This window comes from Vanacampus margaritifer, chromosome 13 (genome assembly GCF_051991255.1).
Source record: "Vanacampus margaritifer isolate UIUO_Vmar chromosome 13, RoL_Vmar_1.0, whole genome shotgun sequence".
NCBI lineage: Eukaryota > Metazoa > Chordata > Actinopteri > Syngnathiformes > Syngnathidae > Vanacampus > Vanacampus margaritifer.
Window position 1 is genome coordinate 9,597,058 of NC_135444.1, and position 11,197 is coordinate 9,608,254.

Consider the following 11,197-nt stretch of genomic DNA (forward strand, 5'->3'; position numbering starts at 1 on the left):
TTTTCACATTACAGTACATCTTTTTAATTTTAACTAAATTTTATGAATAATTATAAAATTACTGTATCAATGACTAAAAGATGCAGCCATATTTCTATTAGTTTAACATTTTTCCCACTTTTGTTAAAAAGAGTATCAAAACTTAGACAAAAATATTTTATATTACATTCTATTGTACATTTTAGTGCAGATATAATAATTTGCGATTAATCGAAAGTTAACTATTGAAGTCATGCGATTAATTGTACGATTAAAACATTTAATCGGCTGGCACCCCTAATTTTTAATTATGGGCAGCTTTTAAATGAATAGTTGAGCCTCTGTCAGTAAAGAGAGAAATAAACTAAAAGGTACACAATTACAGAAGTTACATATCACCTGCAGGGTATGAGAGTGAGTGCATAAAATTGTGTGAGCTCTTGTGACATTAGCCTGTTTGAGTATATGAAAAAAAAGATTTCATTTCCAAACAAAATTGTTTACACTTTTTTTTGTCTAAACATTAACTACAAATAAAGTTCCTAGAAAATCAATAGATGGACAGTATCTACTTGTGGCTGCCGGGTATGAGGGGGTGTGTGAGACTTTACTGTCAAGTGTCAGATATCAATTTTATACTAAGAGCTCAAACTATCTTTTTTTTTTTTTGGTGTGTGGGTGGATTGGGATCATCACTGTGCAGTCAAAAAATAGAGCGGAGAATGTGTGAAGAAAAGTCTGGAGAAGTACATCAAACTTGCAGTGCACTCTACTCGATGCCATTGGCAATTAATTAGCTGTCGTTTTTTTTTTAACCGGCTGATATATTATCCGTTGACAGTGAAAAATAATATAGTATTTAAAATAAAAAAAACTTTTTTTGTATATTGCATGAAACTCATTTCACATTCTATTGTCAATACTGTAGTATTGTAATTGTTTTATTTATTGTTTTATAATTAATTTTATCTATACACATGCCTTCTGTAGTAACAAGAAGTGGCAATGTGCGACACTCATTTAAGGATGTACTTATTTTCTTTCTTTGGGAGTTTTGTAGGTCAAAAGGTCGAAAGTCCATGACTGAGGTCAACATTCAGTTAGGCTCTGAAAACAAAGTGATCCGACTGGAAGAACCAGCTTGTTAGAGTGGCGCGTGACTTTTTTGTTTTTACATGCTCCTTTCAGGTGTTTGTTAAGTGACATCGAAAATCAACATTTGGCACAATAATCAAAATGCAGCTGGCTGCGCATTACGTTTTTCTTAACGTGCAGGAAAGAGTTTTTCTGTTGTTATCGATTTCCTTCGTTTTCCTCTTCACTGTTGCATTTTGTTGAAGAAGTAAACAAATGGAAATATACAAACTGTGCACAATACAAAGAAAATAAAAATGCATTCAAAATAACCTAATTATAGCTGAAAGCTTTTTTTTCCTTCCTTTTTAGGTATAAATTAGAGTCCTCTGCTCAGTCTGCTGTATTTAAAATAAGTGCCGTATGAAAAAGAGCGCTTGCTATTTTCAAATGCCAAGAGGATTAATGGCACTTTTGAGTGGGGTTGGTATATTCAACTAAGTCCTCAGAGTTGCCATTTGTATTCCAGCCATCATTTATGGATTGTGGATTACAAAGGCGAGGAGGAAAGGGATGGGGGGGTCTTCAAGGCACGTGAGAAGAGGCAGATAAGGCAGTGAAGAGGAGATATGCCTTCAGCAGCATCAGGACAACATCGAGAGTCAGATAAACGCCCTTGCAGAGCAGATTCACTGTGTTTGGATTCAAGGGAACTATACAGTGAATTAAAAATAGTACACCATGAACAAAGAAAGTTGTTACTTTTCATTATGGCTTCAGGCTACACTGGAATTGTGTTGTTATTTCTGTACTTAAAAAAAAAGACATGTAAAGATTTTTTTTTTTTTTACAATTAATATTAAAATATTAAGAATCTGCATTTCTTCCTGAGCTAAATATTGCGTGCTATTGAGCTCATAGCAAAATCAAATATGTCAGTCACAATATTGTGTTCACTTTGTTCTTACAGGTCCACATTTTGGTTTCCGAAAAACTTTTACATACTGTTCTCCGTTTATTAAATGAATACACTGTATTCTACTACTGTACACCGTCCATCATTCAAAAGTATACAAATCGAATAGGACATTTGGAGAAAAAAAAAACAAAGGGCACCATTGCCTGCAAAGTAGGATGGGAGTGTACATGGAACGATGTCGCCATCTAGTGTTCAACCCAGCTCATGGCAGCATTGTAAAAATCAAAATCAAGGCAGTCCGTCAAATCGGTCAAATTACCGAATGAACAATACTAAGCTCTCCAGAAGAAAGAAAAAAAAGAAGAAATAAAATAAAAATAAAATTAATTAATTAATTAAAAATTTAAAAATCAAGGCAGTCTTTGCATGACTACTGCATTATATAATTCCCACGTGCTTTGTTTAGGGAAGTAGTAATATTTCAATCAGAACTGTATCTTCCAGACAGAAAGTTAGATAATCATTATAATTCTATTTATCGATGACAGCAATGCATTCCCATTTAACGCATCACACATACTGTACAATCAAGCTTTCATGCACACATACAGTTTCCAAATTTATGATGAAATATACAAATATTTAAAGTTGGGTATTTTTTCCATGTACAGAAACAGAAATCAGTACAAAAGTATCAAAGTTACTGACATTTGAAATGAGGTCAGACCAATGATTTTACATAACAAGTATTTACCAACCGTTTTGAGAAACACGAAGAAATGTCGTTTTCAAAACAACACCTGATCATTCATTCGTGTGTATGATTGTACGTGTAGATTAGTAATCCTTTACGTTGATCATTTTTAGCTACACTCCAACCTTGACTTCAACCAATTGTGCACTCTCCAAAACGTTCATGAGCGCGTTATCTTTTTTAAAAAAAAATTATTGGTCTAAAACGTCTATCTTTTTGTATGCTTATAAACTAAGTTATACTTGGAAAATAACAATCTTAGCTCAAGTGGAAAGGTTTTAGCGTAAAATATCAAACACTCTTTTTAATGGACAGTCTCAACTCAAACTCAGGAAGGTCCATCAAAGCCGATCAAATATGCTGACAAATCATCCAAAATACATAACAACATATTGTTTGTCGCGAATGAATCTAAGAAAATCTTGCCTCACTTACTTCCCGTCACTGAACTGAGCAGCACTTTGGAACCACTCTTTCTCCACTTGCTCCTTTCCCATCTCAAAGAGCTTGCGTAAAATGGGAATGCCTTTCTTGGATGAAATCATCAGATACTCTTCGTTTTCAGGTTGCAAAGTCACGGAATGACGAGCAATCACTACTGACTGGCAGAGGCGTGACAGGACCAGCCAAAAGAGGCAGTCTCTCTCTGCCGCGTTGAGTGGGAAGACGCTTTCCCAGCCGGCAAGGATGGCTCCGCCCACCTCGATGGCGTTGGGGTGTTCCAGCATCATGTACGCGATGGTGATGGCCAGCTCGTAGACGTAGCAACCAAAGTTCATATCCCCAAAATCGATGATGCCAGAAATCTTGTAGCCGTTGCTTTCATTAGCTTCCACCAGCACATTGAGATCGTTAAAGTCTCCGTGAATGAGGCCTGAGGAAAGACAAAACCATGTATATATATATATATATATATATATATATATATATCAACACTTACACTTGCGGAAACTGGAGTTTTGGGGCGCCACGGTGGTTTTGTACTGATGAAGGACGGACTTCACAACCTCCAGAAGAGGGTCTCCTTCGAGTACTTTCATATATTTCTCCAGAAGGGGAATACTTGACAAACTCCATATGAAGTCCTCCCTCTCCAGTACGTTAAGTTGAGGATGTTTCATCTGGGGGGGGGGGGGGGGGGGAGTCAATAGAAATAGGAAATACACAATAATATTAAATTAGAGCAAAGCAGTATATTTTCGTTGTTTTAACTACTGCAACCAACCAAAGGAAATCAAATGCATATCAACAGAATTGTTTGAACCTCATTGAGGGCGACGTCCATTTTGGCTGCTGTCCGGCCGACTTCATAAAGTAGCTGTGGTGAGGAAGGCACCTCGGAAATATGGATTCCTGGCAAATAAGTCAACAGGCGCACCAGGTACTTCTGTAAACCGGAGCCACAATCTGCCACAATGAAACAATTCCACAATTAGTATGATAGCTTTCGTCTTTTTCTGATAATATTGGGTGAGGGATGACAAAAATAAAAAAAAGGATAAACTTGACATATGGATCTAATTGGCCCATAACTTTAATGTAATACTGTATGTGACATGAGCAAGGCCAATAAATGGGATCTGCAAACATTCTGATTATATATATATATATATATATATATATATATATATTAGGGGTGTTGAAAAACATTTATTTGGCAATTTAGCGCGATATTACAACACACAATTCTCGTATCGATTCATATGCAGCCGAATTGATTTTGAAAGATCAATTTTTTATGGATTTTTTTTTTTTTTAAAGTTTTACTTAGGGTTAGGTTTCACACTTTAAGCATAGAAGAATGCTATATTAATAGAACATTAAGCCTTAATAATTTACTTCAATGCTGTTCAAACATGAAACAGATTCCAACCTGTTTGCTAAATACAGTGGCTCACAGTTATAAGCCTGAAGTACATTTTCATACAAACCTTACAGTGTACATGTACAAAATTACTGATAAGTATTTTCTAAATTTTTGTTTAAAAAAAATCACAATAATTGACTTATCGATTCGTATCAAGATTAATCGGTATCGAATCGTGACCTATGAATCGTGATACAGATCGAATCGCAAGGTACTAGGCAATTCACACCCCTAATATATATATATATATATATATATATATATATATATATATATATATATATATCACTACTTTTTCTACAAGGAGCTGAAATGCATTCCCTCTGTGTCTTTGTTGCCTGCTGCTGAGCGCTCAGTGGCCACTTTCCTCCGAGATCAGCTCGTTTTGTCATCATTGAATTGAGCAATCCATCAGTCTAATCTAACTGCCAAAGAAAGTAAAGAAGAGGTCTAGACTATAATAACAAATACATCTGAAGGTGTGTTTAATGCAGGTGTGATGTGATGCAACACGTGTAAGCAGAATGTGAGGGCTGACTATCAGCAAGACGGGTCGATCATTAACTGGGCTGGGGAGGTTTTATAGCATCACAGTATACACCTTAACTACCTTTTTTGCTTAATTTATTTTGTGACGTGAACCACTAATAAGTTGTGTCACATGATCCTCGGATGTAACGATGGCACATGACGGCCATTGTTTCCGCCTGTAAACTATAATTGGACATTTGTATCCGTTTTTTAACTGAATATCTTACTATGAAGGTAGTGAAGCTGTTCAAGTGGAAAATAATACATTTAAAATTAATTTGGGACTTGAGTGGTCAGTGTTTGCTCGCCATGTAACAACTGCAACACTGTCTATCTATATACCGACCTACCTTACAGTATCTATTCATCTATTTAACTCTCAGTCAATAGTGGATCCTACCAATGCGTTTGAGGAACATGGGGTACCCCATGGCTGTTTTCTGGGCTGTTTGGGTAGGAAGTCCATTATCGTGCAGAAAGTTCATTGCATACGTCTGAAGTTCAATCATTGTGGGTTCCTGAGTGTGCACTGAGTTCATAATCTTCAGCACATACGCGCCACCTTCGGCAGCCGCAATGCAAAAGTTCTGGTCATCGTAGCTGGGCAGACTGCGGAGTTTAGAGGGAGTCAGATTGTAGTATTTCTTGACAATGTATTCTGCCTGAGACTGGCTGAGGTTGGGTTTGGCAGGGTTGTCTGCCATCTTCCTGTACACAACACAAATAAATATGTTTCGGTTATGTACAGTACAGCAGTGCTTTGGTTTATCCACCCATCCAACACCGGTTGTCCGGATCAGGGTCACAAGTGAGTGGAGCCTATCCTGGAGTGGTTGCCGGTCAGAGTATAGACAACCATTCACACTCACACCTACAAACAATGAAGACAAGACTTTTCTGTATGAGTGTTGTGGGTGTGGGAACATAGTACAGTAGAATCTAAATTTAATAAGCTTCCTAGTCTTATAAAACTATCTCCACTTATAGAATCGAATGTAATATTTACTCTATGGCAGTGATTCTCAAAGTGTGGTAAAGAGAATATATATATTCATTCTTCTTTTTTTTTTTGCTTAACGTTTACATGCAATTTAATATATTAGTAAAATGTTAATATTCCAACTCTGTATAATGTTACAGTTGCCTGACTGCAATAATATTAAATATGCATATTAGGGTGGGAAACTTCTCTTGTTTTTGACTAACATTAAAGGTCCTCCACGCTACTGTATTTAATTGGTTGTTTTTATTCTGAACACGTAAACAAAAATCAAAACAAAGCAAAAATAACAATAATCAAAAAAAATTATTTTAATGGACCTGAGTCTGTCAATAAAGATATTCATTTACGCCTTCCATAAGATCCTACTTATTTTATATAATAATAATAATAATAATGTTTTTTTTATATTATTATTAACATGTCAGTATTCATAAAAACAAAGCAAAAAAACCTGTACTTACGCTACAATTATACAATACTTCTAAAATATGTAGATATAAATACTATAACCATATATAAAATTACAAATAATAATACAATAGTTCTAAGCAGTGACTGCATAAATAACATTCTAGTTTAACGTCAGTTTTTATTGTTAGTTTAATGTTCATTTTAATGTTAGTATTGATGGTGGTATTTGGAGCACTAAATATTTATTTAGACTGTACTCGGTCTTAAAAAAATTAAAAATTAAAAAGCGATAAATGCCCTAGCCCATGAATGTAAATCAGGTGCTTCCTAACGTATGCAGCATTGATGACACAATTACGAAACTGTAACAGCTCCAACATAGTGTAGTCGCAAGCAGCAGTTTCGGGTAATAATAACGGGATTGCTTCAAACCCGCTTTACAAAACCGCGAGCGTGACTATTAAATAACGTATCTACTTGAGAAACTGTTTTGAAAAAGGTGTTCAAATTGTGGTCTGTTGCAATTTCCATTTTTGTTTGCGGTCCCTTTCTTTTTGCGAGAGAACTTCCCACGACAAGAATTAAGGCAAACATCATAAAAAAAGTGTGTAACACTTAACCCGTGGGCAGTATTTTATTTTGAAATGGCTGGGTCAGAACCAACAAAAAGCAAAAAAAAATGGTCACAATAAAGCCTAGAGGTTAAACTTACCTCGTAATGCGTGGCAATGAGCCGTGTCTATGACCTTTGAATTGCTGAATGCTAACCAGTTTACTTCATGTCCGAAAATGTTCGTGTTTATAAAAAAAATAAAAAAATATCCACATCCGGGATATCTTTTCAAAATAAAACGACTACGTGGCTGTTATCTTCTGGTTTTAATATGAAATGAATGTTAGAAAAGCATTATTATATCTCAAATATCGCCCGGCCACGCATACAAATAAGTTTTCACACTCAATAGACAGTTTTGAGCCTTCAAAAATCTATGCATGATATGTTTGCAATGTGGGAGGAATTCAGCTGCGTGGCCGTAATATAAGTTTGTTCAAATTCCACGCCCCAGGCTCTCATTTAACAGTAGTCTGCCACTTCTGTAACCCAAGGTCTACAGTTTCACAGGAAAACCATTGCAACAAGGAAAATGTCGCAATGTGTACAATTAATAATTAAAATAGTAGCCACGAAATTATGTTGCTAAACCTTCTCATTGGAGCATTAAAAAATGTTTTTGTTGTAATGCTGATAACGTGTTTTCATACTTTTGTAAAAACAAATTTGAGTAAGGAGAAATCAAATTATGGGAGTTATCATGATTGGCCACAGGGTGTCACCATAGAGTTAATATAATGTCCATTTTCGGAGAAGGAATTTAGGACATTCAAATAGGCCAGTGGTGGGCAAACTCGGTCCTCAAGGGCCGGCATCCTGCAGGTTTTGGAGGTTTCCCTGCTGCAACGCAGCTGATTCCAATCAACAGGGTCGTTGCCAAGCTTATGCAGAACTTGCTGATGAGCTGATCATATATCAGTTGTGTTGAAGAAGGGAAACATCCAAAACCTGCAGGACTCCGGCCCTCGAGGACCGAGTGTGTCCACCCCTGAAATAGGCCTACTCACATTTATTGTATTGGTTCACAAAATAATCATGTATTTGTAAATTACATCATACTGCACATTGACACAATTTAAATGGCTTGTTCACAGCCTGTCTTTCAGGAAATATGCAGCTCATTAAGGGTTGGATTTAATTTTCCCATTTGATGGGTGGTACCCTCGATGTTTTCAGGATGTAAAATACTTTAAGAATTTAAGAAAATCAGTAGTGTAACTCTGAAATTTTTGGAGATTTTTTCCTCAATTTAGGCCCCATTACTTTGGAATGGAGTTGCTACCTCTGTCACTACTTTTTACACTCTTTGTGATTTTGGTATGGTTAGGTTATGCAACTAGTCTTACACTCTGCTTCACCCCGATATCTGAATTTCGGCCTGTCTGGCTGCCGCTTCTCTTTGCTCTGCTGCTGTCCTTCATTATATTATGTCGACGCTCGTGCTGAGTGGCTCGTATTGGGTGCAAATTGAAAAACGGGAACAATTTCATCATGCTATAATAAATTGTCTTGAGCCTCCATCTGTTCTTTTTGTTTTGATGTCATGACATTTAGTCAGTTCACTTGTTGCCCTCATCGCCTCTTAACTGAAGCAGTTTTCATTTAACGTGGCAGCTGTGAAACAGATGTCAATGAAAACGATCTTGGTTCAGTTTGCATGAATATTTTCCAGCTCCGAGGATCATGTTGCATGGCTGCTAGGGATATGAGTTGGAACTTCGGTTACAAGAATTAAAAAAACATTTCCTACAAACTCTCCATGTGACCAGTACTACATAATTCTCAAACTTTGCACATTTTTGTAAATGCATAATGTTTTCTTGTCACAATCATAGCATCTGTGGATGCAAATCTCGAGTATTCCCCAAATTTACCTTGCGCGGTTTATAATCAGGTGTGCCTCGTAGTCCAGAAATTACTGTAATTATCTTGGTGACACAGAAAGCTTGACAGGCTTAATTGCTTTCACTAGTCAGGTTTCCATCCAAATGTTTCGAATTTGTTATGCAAATTTTGTGAAAATGCGCAAAACGGACATGTGACTTTTGCCCGTTTCTATCCACTTTTCTTTTGCGAATATGCGTCGTGAGATGACGTTGGAGTGACGGAACTTTGGGACAATGGGGAGTTCCAGGTGGGAATGTTGGTTTCGACGGACTGAACGGAAGTAGTTTGTCTCGTTGGCTTCCCACCCGCATGTAATTGAAGTGTGTTGTGACATTGAGAGCTGATGTTAATAAAGCCATCTAAACATGCATTAATATTTTTTCCTTTAATTATTTATAAAAAGAATCGTGTTTTCCTCGTCTCCCCTAAACATATCTTAATTTATCATCCGCCATTTCTTGTGACTACAAACGTGCGTGTGACGTAGTATCGGTCAAATCATGCGACGTATATCCGGTCTTGTAGTCGTTTATTCGCAAAACCTGTTTCCATCGCCAAAATGCGCTTTTTCCTTTTTTAGATACGCTTCAAAAACCACCCCCTCCAAGCGTAAAAACTTCTTTTTTTTCGAATTTTGGGCCTTTTTTTTGAATTTCTGGCGTTCCCATTCAGTTTCTTTTTCGCAATTCTTGAAAATTCAAATAAAAATAGGTGGATGGAAGTGGTTAACATTTTTAATGCTTTATTTTATATTTTAACCATTTTGAATTTAGTTATAGATGTGTAGAATGCAGGTGTAATAATGTCAAACTCAATATAACTCGACCTTAACCTATCTGTTATCTTGTTTTGTCTAAATTCCCTGTTTTGTCCTTTTTGTGAAAATTCAAGTTCAATCTAGCATACTGAGATTCTGTTTTGTCTAAATGTGAAAGTTCAATCTAGCATACTGAGATTCTGTTTTGTCTAAATGTGAAAGATCAACCTAGCATACTGTGAGAATGTAATCTGATTTTCGTATTTGAAGGGAGGAGAGAGGCGTTTTTCTGTACAAACTCTGGGACACACATTCTTGGATGACACTGCTTGGGTGATATGCAATTGTGTGACCAGAGATCTCTGTAATAAATCAACCTTGCAAGGACCCTCTTCACAGGAATCTCATCTTTGATTTATTTGAACATGCAAAAGATTACAAAACATATTATAATCTTTCAAAACCCACCAATTGTCTTTTTCGGTCAAATTTTTCCAAGGCAAATTAGGGACTGCGGATGATGACCCACATTTGAATCACTTCAAAAAGAGAACGATAAGGATTATGGCACGTTTATTCCTACACATTAATTTTGCAGTTTAATTACTACTCTGTCGAAGAAAAAAATGTGACACCTGTTGTACCTGCTGAGTTTAATAGCTCAATGATGGCATATTTTACTGTACCTCACTCGTGCAACAAATAAAAGCCAACTGACTCTCATTAATTCAAAACATGGTCTTCTACCTGCTGTAATTGACTCAAACATCCATCTACCCTCACAAAACAAAGAGTGAGCCATTGGGCCTGAAAAGCACCTGCTGATAATCAATCAAAGTCATCTGTGGTCGGATTGCTCCAATTTTCACTTTGCAGGCAATCCTCAGTGGGCAGATGTGTTTTCCAAACGCCCATCTTAATCTGATCAATGAGGTTTTCCCGCAATTCTCTGCGGCCACGTTTAACACTTAATTAATCAACCCCCCCCCCCCCCCCCCCCCCCCCCCCCCCCGAAGTTATGAGAGGATGCGTGTGCTAGAAACGCAGAGATTTGCATATGAATGCAACAGCAAAAAATAAGTTCCAAGATAACCTAAGACAGGTAGTCTACTTTGAAACATTAAGACAAATAGCCTACATCTGAGCTGTAATTACCATATGTTTGCAGGAATGTGTCTCCACTTTATGAAATCATAATTCCACAATAGTGAATGCAAAACATCAGCACACGGTTACCATGCGAGTGTCAGGCACGCACGGCTCCCACAATTAGCATTAAGGCAATTATGTAATTACACTGGACATAATTATGAATTTGAATGCCCGGGCGGCGTGTGCGCATATAATACGTGGAGGGTGGATGTTGACGACAAAGGGTGGCATGTGGCGATGGCGAGGGAGG

General features: G+C 36.9%; 1 protein-coding gene across 1 annotated transcript; it reads right to left on the bottom strand.

Moving 5' to 3' along the window:
• Positions 1-2,045: 2,045 nt before the first annotated feature.
• On the bottom strand, positions 2,046-7,352 carry hykk.2 (hydroxylysine kinase, tandem duplicate 2). Its single transcript, XM_077584244.1, has 5 exons — positions 7,251-7,352; positions 5,525-5,832; positions 3,991-4,133; positions 3,667-3,847; positions 2,046-3,600 (listed from the first exon to the last, which is right to left on the bottom strand). The coding sequence occupies exons 2-5, from the start codon at positions 5,826-5,828 to the stop codon at positions 3,158-3,160; spliced, it is 1,071 nt and encodes a 356-aa protein (XP_077440370.1). The 5' UTR covers positions 5,829-5,832; positions 7,251-7,352; the 3' UTR covers positions 2,046-3,157.
• Positions 7,353-11,197: the final 3,845 nt, after the last annotated feature.